Source organism: Micromesistius poutassou (assembly GCF_964030765.1).
Source record: "Micromesistius poutassou genome assembly, chromosome: 7".
In the NCBI taxonomy this organism is placed as follows: Eukaryota; Metazoa; Chordata; class Actinopteri; order Gadiformes; family Gadidae; genus Micromesistius; species Micromesistius poutassou.
The window spans coordinates 12,633,962-12,650,528 of NC_140277.1; the positions used below are offsets into that span (position 1 = coordinate 12,633,962).

At 45.8% G+C, this 16,567-nt stretch overlaps 1 protein-coding gene across 3 annotated transcripts in view; it reads left to right on the forward strand.

Moving 5' to 3' along the window:
• Positions 1–2,272: 2,272 nt before the first annotated feature.
• vps8 (VPS8 subunit of CORVET complex) overlaps positions 2,273–16,567 on the forward strand; it is a 28,257-nt gene continuing 13,962 nt past the window's right edge. The window contains exons 1-33 of one of the 3 annotated variants that reach the window (XM_084470527.1): positions 2,273–2,543; positions 2,713–2,799; positions 3,196–3,263; positions 3,729–3,882; positions 4,159–4,218; positions 4,966–5,073; positions 5,508–5,588; positions 6,118–6,288; positions 6,483–6,557; positions 6,797–6,832; positions 6,988–7,078; positions 7,491–7,537; positions 7,746–7,835; positions 8,209–8,255; positions 8,448–8,670; positions 9,531–9,620; positions 9,831–9,882; positions 10,005–10,047; positions 10,561–10,633; positions 11,016–11,168; positions 11,679–11,750; positions 12,647–12,766; positions 12,858–12,914; positions 13,015–13,097; positions 13,591–13,675; positions 13,867–13,965; positions 14,149–14,238; positions 14,467–14,513; positions 14,888–15,032; positions 15,357–15,446; positions 15,566–15,736; positions 16,054–16,135; positions 16,225–16,307. In XM_084470527.1, the coding sequence (XP_084326653.1) occupies positions 2,719–2,799; positions 3,196–3,263; positions 3,729–3,882; positions 4,159–4,218; positions 4,966–5,073; positions 5,508–5,588; positions 6,118–6,288; positions 6,483–6,557; positions 6,797–6,832; positions 6,988–7,078; positions 7,491–7,537; positions 7,746–7,835; positions 8,209–8,255; positions 8,448–8,670; positions 9,531–9,620; positions 9,831–9,882; positions 10,005–10,047; positions 10,561–10,633; positions 11,016–11,168; positions 11,679–11,750; positions 12,647–12,766; positions 12,858–12,914; positions 13,015–13,097; positions 13,591–13,675; positions 13,867–13,965; positions 14,149–14,238; positions 14,467–14,513; positions 14,888–15,032; positions 15,357–15,446; positions 15,566–15,736; positions 16,054–16,135; positions 16,225–16,307 (2,967 nt within the window). In that variant the 5' untranslated portion in view covers positions 2,273–2,543; positions 2,713–2,718. Of the gene's footprint in view, positions 2,544–2,712; positions 2,800–2,887; positions 2,896–3,195; positions 3,264–3,728; positions 3,883–4,158; positions 4,219–4,965; positions 5,074–5,507; positions 5,589–6,117; positions 6,289–6,482; positions 6,558–6,796; positions 6,833–6,987; positions 7,079–7,490; positions 7,538–7,745; positions 7,836–8,208; positions 8,256–8,447; positions 8,671–9,530; positions 9,621–9,830; positions 9,883–10,004; positions 10,048–10,560; positions 10,634–11,015; positions 11,169–11,678; positions 11,751–12,646; positions 12,767–12,857; positions 12,915–13,014; positions 13,098–13,590; positions 13,676–13,866; positions 13,966–14,148; positions 14,239–14,466; positions 14,514–14,887; positions 15,033–15,356; positions 15,447–15,565; positions 15,737–16,053; positions 16,136–16,224; positions 16,308–16,567 lie in introns of those variants that run through there. The other 2 variants (XM_084470528.1, XM_084470529.1) reach the window with 2 other exon arrangements.

Sequence of the window (16,567 nt, forward strand, 5' to 3'; positions counted from 1 at the left end):
TTTATGTACTCTTCCTGAAACTTCTTGTACATTTCCCGACTAACTAACTAACTAACTAACTAACTTCCCTGACTCTTGTTTCTTAAAATCTTGTTTGTGTGTCAAAGAAGTATGCCAGAGTATAGCCAGATAAATGGACTGCATTTATACAGTGCTTTTCTAACCAGTGGCCATTCAAAGCACTTTACAATATTGCCTAACATTCAGCCATTCATGTCCTCGCCCATGTTTTCACATGAAGGGTGATATTACACTGCAGAGAATGAGCCACATTTCTTTACTTAACATTCCAGAATCATTGTTTGGAAGAGGTTTTAATGATGAAATGATGTTTGAGTGATCCCCTTTAACAAACAAGTTTACTAGAAGTATAACCAGCCTAACCAACCGCTCTGTTTCATCCAGGCAAGAAGACAACGACTTTGACCTTTTATGTTTTGATAACTTAAACAGCAACAGCATGCTACCTCTGTACCACATAGAGGGTGGTTGTTTTTGGTGGAGACCTCCTGCAATATACAGCCTTCATTAGAGCACTTGTGCACCTGTGTTTTAAGAAACAAGAGTTCCTTCGGTTCTGGAATGCGGAACAAGGAAATGTACAAGAAGTTCCGTAAAGAATATGCAAATTTCATAGACAAAACACGATACAGGGAAATGATACAGCCTGTATTTCACAACTCCTTGAAGAACAACAGAAAGGGAATGGGAGGGAAGGTCCCCCCTCGCCCATGTTTTCACATGAAGGGTGATATTACACTGCAGAGAATGAGCCACATTTCTTTACTTAACATTCCAGAATCATTCAACGACTTTGACCTTTTATGTTTTGATAACTTAAACAGCAACAGAACATTTATTGAGCAAAACTGCAATAGAAAAAAATGCTAAATCTTTTCTTTTTTTTTAAGTTACTTCCAGTATGGATAGTATGGATTTATTTCTCCACTTGGTCGCAGACCTTGCCGTATAGTTTTGGCATCTCAATTTGGCTGAAGTGTGTGCGGGCAGGTAACGCGTACCTGAGATCGAGTGTTTTGACCATCTCTTTGAAGCCCTTTCTATCGACATTTTGAAAGGGAACCATACCCTTACACAGGTAAACAGTGAAGGGCGTTTGTTATCTCGTTCCACCACTGGCTTTTTTTGTCATAAGGACTGGTTTTGGAAAATGCCTGTGGAAGCGATGTTTGAGATGCAGAGACAGCTTCACGCTACCAGCGTCTGTCTCGTATGGTGTGGAATGAGAGCTTGTGAAGGGACTATTGCGCAGGCTGCGTGCCTGCATGCTTGCGCAATAGCATACTGCCTGAGAAGGCAGTATCGCTGTCAAATCGGTCCCTGGGAAAAGTAACGTTGCGCTGAATTGAAAAAGGTACTACGTTTCATTACCATATTTTCAGTAGTTTTGCGTAAGTTTACTTTTCACATGAAAAATAAGTTACGTTACTGTATTTACGTTACTTACTTTGTAACACGTTACACACAACACTGTCTACCGGTCACACCGGTCTCACGGTATGGTCAAAATCCATACTGTAGCGCAAATTCACACCGGTGTACTTTCTATACCGTTTATACCGTACACCCCTACTGTCGGTATTGGAACAACCCTACTAAACAGGAAATATAGGCTGCAGAGGTTGGCATATTTCCTGCATCCCCAAACCTTCTTGAAAGCCCTGTCTTGGAAGCTTTCTTTTTTTTAAATTAACTTAATTAAGTTTAATGTGATTCAAGAGTTTTATAGATATAAGAAATGCAAAGAAATGCAGTGAAATGAAACCTATAAAGATGGTGTTCTCTCTTCATCATGCCTTCGATTCGATGCCCCCCACAGGAAAAGGTAGGGTCTCTCTGAGGGGTCATGTGTGTATCCTGGACCATTCATCATCATCCTCTTCTTCTGCCCCTTTTATGTACTGTATCTAACCCACCCTTTATACATTGCTATGTGTATTTGGGTTCTCATACTCATCATTTTTGTTTTATAATATAAACAGATGTATTGTACGAAAGTGAGTGTCTGTTGCTAGTTAGACAGATTAGCATCCGAGCTAACCTGTTGTCCTGCTTCACGTCGCTGCACTGCTGCACGTCTGCCTTGTTCCCGTTTGTATTTATTAATGTATTACTTATTATTTATTCATTTGTTTATTCCACACGGGAATCCCCTTTATGGTGACTCTTCCATTCATACGTGTTCCCACTGCATGGCTTTTCTCCTGAGACGTCTGAGTTCCCGTGGGTGTTGTGAGTGTGAGTCCGGCACACAGCAGGGGCTGACTCCTGTCAGACATGTTGAACGCTGTTGAGCGCCGGAACGCACCACAACACACTGGCGAGCCAGAGAGCAAAACCAGAAACACAACTTAAGTGAGACGGTTTTCTCTGATTGTTTTTCATCCTGTCTTCCAGACGTCAATCAGGCTCTGCGGCTGTGTCTGGGAACCACGGCAACAGGGGCAGAGTTTGGCGCCGTCTCTGCCCTCAGCATCAACCACGACTGCTCGCGGTTGCTGTGTGGTTTTGCCAAAGGGCAGGTGCGTGCACGCACACACTCAAACTCACACACACACACACACACACACACACACAGAAAGATCCTCTCTTCTTATACAGCAATGCACTTAGATGTCATGGAACACAGATTGACGAAGAAGAAATACTTTCCAAATGATGGTATTCTGAAGCGAAGTGTGTGTTCCTCAGATCACCATGTGGGATCTGGCCAACGGGAAGCTGCTGAGGACCATCACAGACGCCCACCCCCCTGGGACCGCGGTACTGCATGTCAAGGTACTAGTACACACTCACTACTGCATGTCAAGGTACTAGTGCACACTCACTACTGCATGTCAAGGTACTATTACACACTCACTACTGCATGTCAAGGTACTAGTACACACTCAGTACTGCATGGCAGGGTACTAGTACACACTCCAATACTACTTGTTAAGGGTTGAGTACACACTCCAATAGTGCATGTTAAAGTAAAATAACATTCTAGCAGATTGTCAAACAACAACTAAATAAAAATGTTTTAAGTCAGCAAACATATGAATGAACAACAATGAATTAACAGATTAATAAAAGATGAATAAACCAGTATGATTAACAGATTAATAACAACAGATTAATGAACCAGTATGATTGACAGATGTCTTTGCCTCAACATCTTTTCTTTGGGCTCAGTTCACAGACGACCCGACGCTGGCCATCTGCAACGACAGCGGAGGATCAGTGTTTGAGTTGGCCTTCAGGTAAACAAATACACCCAGCAAGTACTACACAACATGTTAATGACCTGACGTTAACAAGTACTACACAACACACCTCCTTTTAATGCCGTAGTCTCAACCTGCTCCTGAAGGATATTTTTTCTCAAATGCACTGAAAATCATATAAATCACTTCCCCTCTGGATAAAAATGTCTGCTTAATTAGTAAAAAGTAGTAATTAGTAAAAGAAAAAAAGTTAAATTACAAGGTTGAAACGACACCAACATAAGTTTTGTTTTCTAAAGAACAAGATAAAAGTATAAATGGCCCATTTAATTGAAATATGAAAAATGACCATTAGCCTAATACGCTGGGGAGTTAATGAAACTATGATTGTATCTGCTGCCCTCTAGTGGACGGAAATAAACGAGTGCTGCTTTAAGTAAGAAGGTTGACCGAGCGTATCAAACACACGTGTGTGCTGACGGTCTGGTCGTCCTCTGCCAGGAGGGTGCTGGGGATGCGGTCGTGTGACTCACGCTGTCTGTTCAGCGGCTCCAAGGGGGAGGTGTGCTGCATCGAGCCCCTCCACACCCCCCCCGACCTGAGGGACCACCCCATCACACCCTACTCCCTGCTGGCCATGGGCTCCCTCACCAAGGTATGGGCTCTGGGTCGGGGCCGGGAGGTCTGGAGGAGGGTTTCACATGACGTCACACACATTCCAAGCAGCCATCTTGGTGCTTTTTCACCATTATGCTAAAAATAATAACAACTGGTTGCTTGGTTATTGTAGAATTGTAGTAGTACCAAGATGGTCCCTTTAACCTATTTTGTAGCACGTGATTGAAACATCACGTTGTATATACATACATATACATTACGTTGATACATACATCAACGTAAATTAATGTAAAGCCAATTTCCTCTGTTTCAGATTCTTGTGATCGGACTCAAGCCCTCCCTCAAAGTGTGGATGACCTTCCCCTACAACAAGGTCTGTCCTCACCTCAACCCCATCTCTCTCCCTTCCCTCTCTTCTTCTGTCAAATGAGCTTGTTTCATCTTCATTCGTCTTCTTTGATGTTCGACGGTCATGGGTTAAGGTTGTACTGTTGTACACGTTCTACATGAAAGGTGTACATGGTTAGATTATTCAGATGTTGTTATCACTTCATGCCTCTGACTGAGCGTATCGGTCCTTGCTTCCCCTGGCAGCGTTTTGTTGTGCATCGTGTGTGTGTGGTTAGTATTATGTTTGTTATATAATATAAGGATAACTTAGTTAGTAATGGAGTGACACAAGAACGAAGGTCAAGACATTGATATGCATTTTAACTCTGATATACTAGCACCAGCACAATGTCACGAGGTACACTGAACATGTGCCGTAGAGCGCCCCCTAAGGCACGGGAATAACAATGCATACTGCTGACTAACCATCGCATACGTAACTGGTAGGGTTAGAGGGTGAGGGTCTAAGATCTCTAACGAACAGCTGCTCTATATAACTGACACCCTCCCAATACGTGGCTCTTGCTACCTACAACATCTGAAGTATGTAGGTCATGTATGTAGCCTGGACAATAGCGAACTACAGTAACTGGTTATATTTGACCTGAGGACATTGATGTTCAGCAGTCCTGGAGGATGATGAGATGAGGGAAAATATGATGATGATGATGATGATGATGTGTGACCCGTGCTCCTGTGTGTATCCCCCCAACCTCCCCCCCCCCTCCAGTCGGACCCCTCCAGCGTCCCCCAGCTGGCCTGGCAGTTTGTTCCCGCCCAGAAGACCTACAACCCCGTCCTGGCCTTCTGCAGGGGGGACACCGTCCACTTCCTGCTGGTACCCCGGAACCCTCTGACCACTTCCTGCAGACACGCCCCTTTCCCCTCTCATCAAGACGACTCACTTTCCCCTTACTCAGATTACATATATAATATAATATAATAGACATATATAGTAATTAACATTGCTCATTTCGGAGGGAAATGATTATTCAAATATATAGCAGAAGGAGAATGAAGATGGAGAATACAAGTAGAAGTGAAAATATAAACATAAAAAATACAACTATTTCAGGAGTATATCTGCATAAAATACTACATAATAAAACACCATTTATAAATACATGGACATTTTATTCAACTATGACAACTGACACTCTTTGCAAGTGGTTCCGGATCGGCTGTCCATCACGGACGAGGTGACTTGGAGGTCGAGTGGTGCGTTAGACACGTGGAGGCGTGTGCTAACCCCGCCCTCCCGTGTGTGCCCAGGTCAAGAAGGAGGAGGCGGGCTCCATCCACGTGGTCAAGCAGAGGCAGCTGCACCTCAACTGTGACATCATCAGCCTGAGCGTGAGTACCAGCAGGGCGACGACGACGTCATCAACGGCCTCAGGGCGACGACGTCATCGGCCTCGGGGCCAAAGGTTGTCGGTTCGATCCCCGGCTCCTCCCAGCCGAGGTGCCGAGGTGTCCCTGAGCAAGACTGGTCCTGACGAGCTGGCTGTCGCCCCGTGTGGTTGACTCCGCCGTCGGTGTGTGAATGTGTGTATGAATGGGTGAATGTGAGGCAGTATTGTTTTTTTGCAGTCCGTTGGCCATTGACCTGCAGACTAGGGATCGACCGATATGGATTTTTTAGGACCGATACCGATTTTTTTTTCATCAGCCTTAGCCGATGGCCGATATGCCGATACCGAATTTCTAGAGCCAATATTTGGAGCTGATATTGCTTTTGCTCCCTCAATTTATATCATAAAATTTACACTATATATATATATATATTGTGTCTATTGTGATATATCGGTCGATCACTACTGCAGACGTTGTCGGTTGTGTTTCATGGTGGTTAAACCTGGTCTTAACCCCCCCCCCCCCCCAGTGGATCAGCAGCCGGACCCTGGTCCTGGTGGACAGCCAGGAGCAGCTCCAGGTGGTGGACCGGCCCAGCCAGGAGGTCCTGGACCAGCTGGACCTGGAGCAGGTGCAGCTGGTCTACAACAGCCGGCACTTCAAGTCTCTGGCCACCGGGGGCAACGTCTCCGAGGCCCTGGTGAGGAGGGGGGAAAGAGAGAGAGAGAGAGAGAGAGAGAGAGAGAGATTTAGAGCTGAGGAGGAGAAAGAGAGCGAGAGAGAGCGAGAGAGAGAGAGGGGTTCGGAGATGAAGAGGAGAGAGATGTTCTGGTGTGACAGGTGAATGGTGGAGAGAGGATATGAAGGGTTGTGAAACCGTGTGTGTGTGTGCAGGCGTTGGTAGGAGAGAAGGCCTGCTATGAGTCTGTCTGCAGCTACGCCGGGCAGATCCTCTATCTGGGCACCAAGGTAACCGCCGGGTTCAGGATTTTACTTGATACTTTTAATATTTTTTTGTTTAAAAATTACAATGAATAACACATAGAACATGAAAGACAACATCCAGGGGATGTTGTCTTTTTAAATGTTATTTTATATATTGAATGTTGAATTATATACTGTACATTGTATTATATATTGTTTTATATACTGTATATTCTATTATATGTTGTGTTATCTAATAACGGTGTGGTATTGTCCATCTGCAGTCGGCCCACATCATGACTCTGAGGAACTGGAGGGAGGTAGGAACACACAAACACAACAATACAATCAGAGAGGAAGAAAACATAATATATATATTTATATTATATAATTAACTTGCTTAATGCATTCCAAGTGCTTCAAAGAATCTCTCTCTCTCTCTCTCTCTCTCTCTCTCTCTCTCTTCCCCTCCCAGCGTGTGGACTTCCTGTTGAGGCAGGAGCGGTTTGGAGAGGCGCTGGCTCTGGCCTGGTCCTTCCATGAGGGCACCGCTAAGGCCGTGGTCGGTGGGTACAAAAACACATACACACAAACACACACACGTATACACGCACACATATACACAAAAACACACATACAGATATACACAAACACATACACACAAACACACACACACACGTATACACGCACACATATACACAAACACACACAAAAACACACATACAGATATACACAAACACATACACATATACACAAACACACACACATGTATACACGCACACATATACACAAACACACACAAAAACACACATACAGATATACACAAACACACACACATATCCACACATATACAGAAACACGCACAAAAACACACATACAGATATACACAAACACACACACATATACACACATATACAGAAACACGCACAAAAACACACACACACACACACACTAAAAGCAAGCTTTGTCTGTGTGCAGGTCTGTATGGAGATCCAGGGAAGAGGAAGGGCGTGGTAGCAGATAAGGTGGGGGGTCCAGCTGCTCTCTCTTCCATTTCCTCCTTCTCTACACTGGGTGTGGATTTTAGTCAGATATTGTTACATTTTTGTGTGTGTGTGTGTGTGTGTGTGTGTGTGTGTGTGTGTGTGTGTGTGTGTGTGTGTGTGTGTGTGTGTGTGTGTGTGTGTGTGTGTGTGTGTGTGTGTGTGTGTGTGTGTGTGTGTGTGTGCCTAGATGGTGGAGATCCTCATCCTGTTCGTGGAGCGGTCTCTGAAGCGTTGTCCGGACCAGGGGAAGATCCAGGTCCTTGAGCAGCACTTCCAGGTGACCCCCAGACCCCTGGCCCAGGAACCAGGACCCAGCTCTAGTCTAATGTCAACACTTAGTCCAGGGGTTACGTCTTTAAACTTACTGTATGAGAGATCTCTCTCTCTCTCTCTCTCTCTCTCTCTCTCTCTCTCTCTCTCTCTCTCTCTCTCTCTCTCTCTCTCTCTCTCTCTCTCTCACTCTCTGTCTCTCTAACTCCCCCTCTCTCTCAATGCATTGAATTTGAACTACATTTAATGTAGCTTTATTAGTAAGGAAAGTTAACATTCATATTGCAGAATATAAGATACATTGTAAATATATGAAAAAACCTCTCTCTCTCTCGCGCGCGCTCTCACTCCCACTCTCACTCTCTCTCTCTCATATCCAGGAAGTGGTTCCTGTAGTGGTGGATTACTGTTTGTTGCTTCAGAGAAGGTAAAACAAACACATATATTATGAAAAAAAACTATTTAATCAACAATTAGAAGAGTACAATTTAAAGTTGGATTAGAAAAATCCCCTCAGACGTGTGTGTGTGTGTGTGTGTGCGTGTCTGTGTGCGCATGCGCCTGTGTGTGTGTGTGTGCGCGTGTCTGTCTATGTGTGTGTCTCTGTGTGTGCGTGCAGCGACCTGCTGTTCGAGCAGCTGTACTCGCGGCTGGTGGAGAACGTGGTTTCCCGGGGGATGTTCCTGGAGGCGCTGGAGAGCTACATCATCAGTCAGCGCCTAGCCCACCTGACCACGCCCATCATGAAGGACCTGCTGGCCCATTACCACGGCAACGGCCTGATGGACAGGCTGGAGCGCCTCATCGTGCACCTGGACGTCACTAGCCTCGACATGCAGCAGGTGTGTGCCTGGAAAGTGGCTGTGTGTGTGTGTGTGTGTGTTGGGGTGTGTGTTTGTGTTTGTTTGTGTTTGTGGAAAGTGGCTGTGTGTGTGTGTGTGTGTGTGTGTGTGTGTTGGGGTGGTGTGTGTGTGTTCGTTTATCTTTTTGAAAAAATTCAAAAAGATAAACGCTGATTAATCATGGTCCTATAATGCCCTCTAGAGTCAAAACAAAGTATTGTATATTTTTTGCCTGAGATGCATTGCATCATGAGTGAGATAGAAATGTTTTTAATTTGATCTTAAAATGCACCGTATGTTAATGAAAGACATGTTTTAAATAAAAGAGACATTGAACTATAAAGTCTATTATGTCTATTGTTAATTGAATCATCTGCCATCATTTATTTGAATTAAAATATTTTGAAATACTTTCTCGGCAAAATGTAAGTATGCGATTGATTTAGATTAATTAATCACAGAGCCTGTAATTAATTCGATAATTTTTTTTAATCGCTTGACAGCCCTAGTTTATATATTTACTTGCATGTATATGTGTATCTTTATTGTACTTAATACCATGTGTAATTGTATTCTTAGTTGTTTTGTTACGTCAAGCATCGGGAAATCCCTTCAAAGATTAATAACGTCATATTTGACATTAGAAAACCTTTATTTATTCCGATAAAGGTCTATCGGATATCTGGACCTGTTTCCGTTCTTTTTGCATTTTTTTCCTGCATGTATTTGTAATCTTTGTTTGAATAGTGTTAATGCTGTGTGTGTGTGTGTGTGTGTGTGTGTGTGTGTGTGTGTGTGTGTGTGTGTGTGTGTGTATGTGTGTGTGTGTGTGTGTGTGTGTGTGTGTGTGTGTGAGCTAGGTGGTCCAGATGTGCTGGGAGAATCATCTGTACGATGCGATGATCTACGTGTTCAACCGAGGGATGAACGACTACATCACCCCTCTGGAGGTACGAGGAATCGCTGAGACTTAACGAACGAGGAGAATTACAATTAAAGACTTAGAGTTGTATGTTATGTGAGAACCATAACGTCTCTATGTTATGTGAGAGCCCTAAAGTCTCTGTGTGGTTCTATGTTATGTGAGAGCCCTAAAGTCTCTGTGTGGTTCTATGTTATGTGAGAGCCCTAAAGTCTCTATGTGTGGTTCTATATTTCAGAAACTTTTTGCTGAAATTGGACCCCATCTCCGAGAGGGGAGACAGCTGACTAGTAGGTCTTGATATCATTCTAGATTATTCTAGATTATAGATCATTACTATCATCATTATTTAATGTTATTATTTGATTTATTATATATTAGCAGTAAAAACCCAGACGTGTTTCCTCTGCAGATGAACAGGTGGTGATCGGGAACAAGCTGCTGGTTTATATAAGGTACAACTAACTAACCAACTAACTAACTGTTAAATCAACTAAATAAACTGGTTATGTCTACTAAAACATACTGGTTATATCAACTTAACATACTGGTTATATCAACTTAACATACTGGTTATACATTTGTGTGTGTGTGTGTGTGTTGTTCCGTATGTGTGTGTGCGTGTTGGTCCACGTGTGTGTGTTGGTCTGTGTGTGTGTGTGTGTGTGTGTGTGTGTGTTGTTCCGTATGTGTGTGTGTGTGTGTGTGTTGGTCCGTGTGTGTGTGTGTGTGTGTGTGTGTTCCGTATGTGTGTGTGTGTGTGTGTTGGTCCGTGTGTGTGTGTGTGTGTGTGTGTTGGTCCGTGTGTGTGTGTGTGTGTGTGTGTGTTGGTCCGTGTGTGTGTGTGTGTGTGTTGGTCCGTGTGTGTGTGTGTGTGTGTTGGTCCGTGTGTGTGTGTGTGTGTGTGTGTGTTGGTCCGTGTGTGTGTGTGTGTAGGTCTGTGTGTAACTCCCTGTGTTCCCCCCCAGCTGCAGCCTGGCGGGTCGGGCCTACCCCCTGGGGGACATCCCTGAAGACCTGGTGCCCCAGGTCAAGAACAAGGTGGGGGTCCACAGCACACTGAGGGCAGACCCGCCCAGCACCACGGGCCCCTGTTACTGCCTTGCTCTACCCCTAGAGCCCGACGAGGAATCAAACCCCTTAACCCTTCATTATTTTTATCAATATTCCTCAATGTTCTGTGTCATCCTATTATCATGTTCATGTGTTCATAGGAAGTGTTTGGGCTCATAAGTTCATTTGAACGGGACTGTGTTTATGAAGTGACTGTATTTATGTGTTCACATGAACGGCATTGCGTTCATGTGTTCATATGAAGTGACTGTGTTCAAATGAAGTGTCTGTTTTCATGTGAAGTGACTGTTCATGTGTTCATATGTAGTGACTGTTCATATGTAGTGACTGTTCATGTGTTCACCTCCAGGTGTTTGAGTTCCTAATCCGGCTTCACTCTGAGACCTCTGAGGAAGAGGAGGTGTTCCCCTTCATCAGGACTCTGCTCCACTTCGACACCAGAGAGTTCCTCAATGTTCTGGCGCTGGTGAGCTTCAGCCAAACTATACCACCCGCCCCCCAGGTACAGACTCTCATCCCATTGGTCCCCCAAACCGCCCAACGGATCAACTACAACCAATCAAAACACTCAAGGCAGATCACCCGCCAAATTCTGGGCCAATCAGAGCGGCCCCTACGTTCTTTTTCCTCCTCGCTTTCTCTAAATTATATTGCAAAGATGATTTAAAATGTTAAGTTGACGTTAATTGCTCAGAATATAGAATTCATAATTTCAGCATAAATAAAATAGTAAAATCGTTAAACCTATGAATATATTATATGAATAATGAAAAGCGAAACCATTTGAATATCTTTCACTGAAGTCTATGATATAGTATCTGGGCCTTGTAGACTCAGAACAGAATTATTTTTTTTACAACATGGACTGACTGATTACAGTCTGATCAGATCTCCTCCAATCATTCTATTGATCTCCTTCAAACACAAACACATGATGAAGAAGAATCCTTTCATCCAGAGGTGGGATCATCTTCTTGTGTAACGTGCGTCTCTCTTTCCTTTCGCCGGACAGACCTTTGAGGACTTCAGGAACGACAAGCAGGCCTTGGAGTACCAGCAGAGGATAGTGGACATCTTGCTGAAGGTACCCTTCAGAAGCTGAATGTTTAGGACCATCTAGGGATTTAGAGTCTGAAATTCAAACCTCTCCTTCCCCTCATGTCCAATGTGTTGAGGTCAAAGTTGAGTTTTGTGAGACTGGCGTTCTTTAGTGAGAAACCTTCTTACCACCTATGTCTTCATGGTTCACCTACTGTTGTTTTATCATGCTCACATCCCCTGGTATGGTCACTGGTCTAACTGTGTCGTCCTTCATGACTGATCCCTTTTTCTGTGATTGGCGTTCTCTGATTGGCTGGCTCTCAAACTGTCTAGCGCTTATTGTCTAGCGGTTTGATCGTCCAGCTCTCTCATTGGCTAGCTGTGTGACTCTCTAGCTCTCTGATTGGCTATCTGTGTGACTGTCTAGCTCTCTGATTGGCTAGCTGTGTGATTCCTTAGCTCTCTCATTGGCTAGGTGTGTGACTGTTCAGCTCTCTCATTGGCTAGCTGTCTGACTGTCTAGCTATCTGATTGGCTAGCTGTGTGACTGTCTAGCTCTCTGATTGGCTAGCTGTGTGACTGTCTAGCTCTCTAATTGGCTAGCTGTGTGACTGTCTAGCTCTCTGATTGGCTAGCTGTGTGACTGTTCAGCTCTCATTGGCTAGCTGTGTGACTGTCTAGCTCTGTGATTGGCTAGCTGTGTGACTGTCTCACCCTATGATTGGCTAGCTGTGTGACTGTCTAGCTCTGTGATTGGCTAGCTGTTTGACTGTCTCACCCTATGATTGGCTAGCTGTGTGACTGTCTAGCTCTCTGATTGGCTAGCTGTGTGACTGTCTCATCCTATGATTGGCTAGCTGTGTGACTGTCTAGCTCTGTGATTGGCTGGTTCCCTCATTGGCCCTCCAGGTGTGACCAGGTGTGTGTCCCGTCTCCTAGGTGATGGTGGACAACCCTGACTTCACCCCCTCCCAGGTGGGCGGGCTCTTCACCTTCCTGGCCCGCCAGATGGCCAAGCCCGACAACACCCTGTTTGTCAACAGGAAGCTGTTCGACCAGGTAACCCCGCCTCCTCTCCAGCTGGTCAGCTCACTTCCTGTCCAGGAGCCCGCCCACAGCTGCTCATCCTGTTGTGTGATTGGCTCCCCAGGTCCTGGAGTTCTTGTGTTGCCCGGACGATGACTCACGACACACCGAACGTCAGCAGGTGGGTTCACGCACACGCGGTACCGGAAGGCGTAGCAGACGGATACTGATGGATATTGATTGATTTGATTATTGATGAATTGGTGATTTTTCAATTCTAGGTTTTGTTAGAGCTTCTGCACGTCGGGGGCGTGGTCCAGTTTGACGAAGGGAGCCTATTGGCCCTGGCGGAGAAGGCAGAGTTGTGAGTGGTCGAACTAATCAGGAGAAGGTTGTGGTCGTTCTGACCGAGGCTTTGATGGGATTCAGCAAATCAGAAAATACGAGGAAGAAAAGAGCTCAATTAAAATCCTTATCATTAGTTAGTAATGTTATTGTAATTAATGAGCATAAGGATGAATCGGAACATCTTTAATTAACACATTTCACTGTGTTTCCTGGTCATGTGGTAATTGAGGATGAAGAATGATGTTTTCTTTCCACTGCTGATCCCATCCTGAGATCAATCTGTTTCTCATAAACCCTTTTAATCTGCTAGGACATAATCAAGTCATATCTACATACAAGTGAACAAATCCAATTAACCTTGTAATCCATCTTCATACCTCCTTTTCGTCTCTCTCTCTCTCTCTCTCTCTCTCTCTCTCTCTCTCTCTCTCTCTCTCTCTCTCTCTCTCTCTCTCTCTCTCTCTCTCTCTCTCTCTCTCTCTCTCTCTCTTTCCCCCCCCCCCTCCCAGCTACCAGATCTGTGAGTTCCTGTATGAGAAGCAACATCTGTACGAGAAAATAATCGACTGTTACCTGAGGGACAACCTAAGAAAGGTAGCACGCACACACACGTGCGCGTATATATGTGTATGTACGTACCACTCGTGAAAAATGTACACACTAATGTGTAGTGTTATATACATGGATACATATACAGTGATGTATTTCTGCTGGTGTGTGTTGTGTAGAGGAGGTTACTTACTTATGTACTTTTGTATGTTTATGCGTGTGTGTGTGCGCGACAGGTGGAAGTGTTCAGCTACATCCACAACCTGCTCTCGATGCCGGGCTACAGCCCTGCAGAGAAACACAACGTCTGGGACAAATCACTACAGCACATACAGGTACACATGCACACACATACACAATACAACACTCACTCACTCACTCACTCACTCACGCAATACAGAACTCAGACACATTCAAATACAACCGTACAGACGCACACACGCAATACAGCATGCACGCAGGGACACACACACACACACACACACACACACACAGACCCTTTTTTTTGTTTTTTTCAGGAACTGGTGGCCCTTGACCCCAGCAGATCAGCTGACCTGGTCACATGTCACTTCTCTGAACACGTGCAACCAATCCTCTCTCAACTGGAGGTGAGGGCTCCAGACTGTCCGCTCTCTCTCGCCCCCTAGGGGACGGGAGGAGTCTCACACTTTTTGGAATTGGAATTGTTATTGGTATTGGAATTGTCAAAATGAAATCCACTTAACCTCTCTCTTTCTCTTTCTCTTTCTCTCTCTCTCTCTCTCTCTCTCTCTCTCTCTCTCTCTCTCTCTCTCTCTCTCTCTCTCACACCCCTCCCTCCCCCTTCCCCCCTCCAGGATGATCAGTTACGTTTTCAGTTCCTCACGAGCCTGCTGGAGCCCAGGTACTGTGTGTGTGTGTGTGTGTGTGTCTGTGTGCGTGCTGCTCACCCATCCTTGACCCACACAATCAAACAGATCAAGGGAGGGGGTCGCTTCTATGACGGCCACTGTCTCCCTGTCTCTCACCTCCTGTATGTCTCTCCTCTTGTCTATCTGTCTGTCTGTATCTCTCCTGTTGTCTGTCTGTCTCACCTGTTTGTCTCTTTCTGTATGTCTGTTTTTCGGTCTCTCCTCCTGTCTCTCCTCCTGTCTGTCTGTCTCCTCCTCCTGTTTGTCTGTCTCTCCTGTAAGTCTGTCTCTCCTCCCGTCTGTTTCTCTGTCTCTCCTCCTGTCTGTCTGTCTGTCTGTCTCTCCTCTGGCCTGTCTGTCCCTCCAGAGAGGGCCGGCCTGCCGACAGCACGGTGACCTTTGACCCCGACCTCCATGAGCAGCAGGTGGGCTTGCTGTGTCGCTTCGACCCCCCCGGGCTCCAGGCCTTCCTGGAGACGTCCCAGCTCTACCCCCTGGAGCCCGCCATCAAGGTGGGTGTGGTCAGGGGGCCAGAGGGGTGTGGTCAGGGGGCAAGGTGGGTGTGGTCAGGGGGGCCAGGGGGATGTGGTCACAGACTAACCATATAAGATAAACACATTTTGTGACTGAATAACTGGTTTTAAGTTTAAAGTGATGTTTTATTGGGGCATTTTGTTAAAGTTCTCATCATCTGTCTCTCTTTCCCTGTGGATGCATGTGTGTCTGTATGTCCCGTATGTCTGTCTCTCTATCCTCTCCTGTCTATCTCTATCTCTCCTGTCTCTGTCTCTCTCCTGTGTGTGTGTGTGTGTGTGTGTGTGTGTGTGTGTCTCCAGATGACAGAGCAGTATGGTCACAGTGAGGCCACCGCCTACCTGCTGGAGAAGAAGGGTGACGCCCACGGGGCCTTCACCGTGCTGCTCACCGTACGTCCTCATCCTCATCACTCTAGTGATATAGTATCGTTGATACAGTATATAGTATATTGTTTATATTGTATAAATCAATTAAATCACATGTCATCTTGTCCCTTCCTTCCGAACAGAAGTTGAAGAGAATCCTGGAGTCCATCACCAGGGATGGGGGCGTGGCAGAGGGAGACGGAGGCGCTGCCAAGGACGGCAGCGTGCCATTGGAGGGCCTGGAGGGCTCTCTGGATGACATTATCGCCCTGTGCCACCGGAACTCCCAGAACCTGAACCAGCAGCAGAGAGAGGTGAGAGGTCAGGGGTCAGCCCAGAGCCCAGGGTCCTCACACCTGGTGCCTGTAGAGAGAGAGGTGAGAGGTCAGCCCAGGGAACGTCTCTCCCCTAGGTGATGTGGTTGTTGTATCCATGGTAACTGTCTCTCCTCCAGGTGTTGTTGTGGTGGTTGTTGTGCTAACCATGGTAACCGTCTCTCCTCCAGGTGTTGTGGTGGTTGTTGTGGTAACCGTCTCTCCTCCAGGTGTTATGGTGGTTGTTGTAGTAACCGTGGTAACCGTCTCTCCTCAAGGTGTTGTGTTGGTAACCATGGTAACCGTCTCTCCTCCAGGTGTTGTGGTTTCCTCTGCTGGAGGCCATGATGGCTCCTCAGAAACTCCTGAGAGGACCCAACACTAACCATATGTCTGAAGGTACACACATAAACACACACACACACACACACACACACACACACACACACACAGTGTGTATTCACTTCAGTATTGTGTGTGTTGCTCAGCGCTGAAGGAGCTGACCATGAAGGTCCTGAACGCCATGAGCAGCTTCATCCCGCTGCCCGACATCATCCAGAGGATCCTGCAGGTGTGTGTACAGGACCTCCACCCTCCTCTACCTCCACCTAGTGTGTGGGTACAGGACCTCCACCCTCCTCTACCTCCACCCCTTACCTACCTCCACCTAGTGTGTGTGTTCAGGACCTCCACCCGCCTCTACCTCCACCTAGTGTGTGTGTTCAGGACCTCCGCCCTCCTCTACCTCCACCTAGTTTGAGGTCGTCAACATGCTCATATAGGCTGTCACTGAAATTCAATTCAATTTGATTTGTGTAGCCCTTAATCACA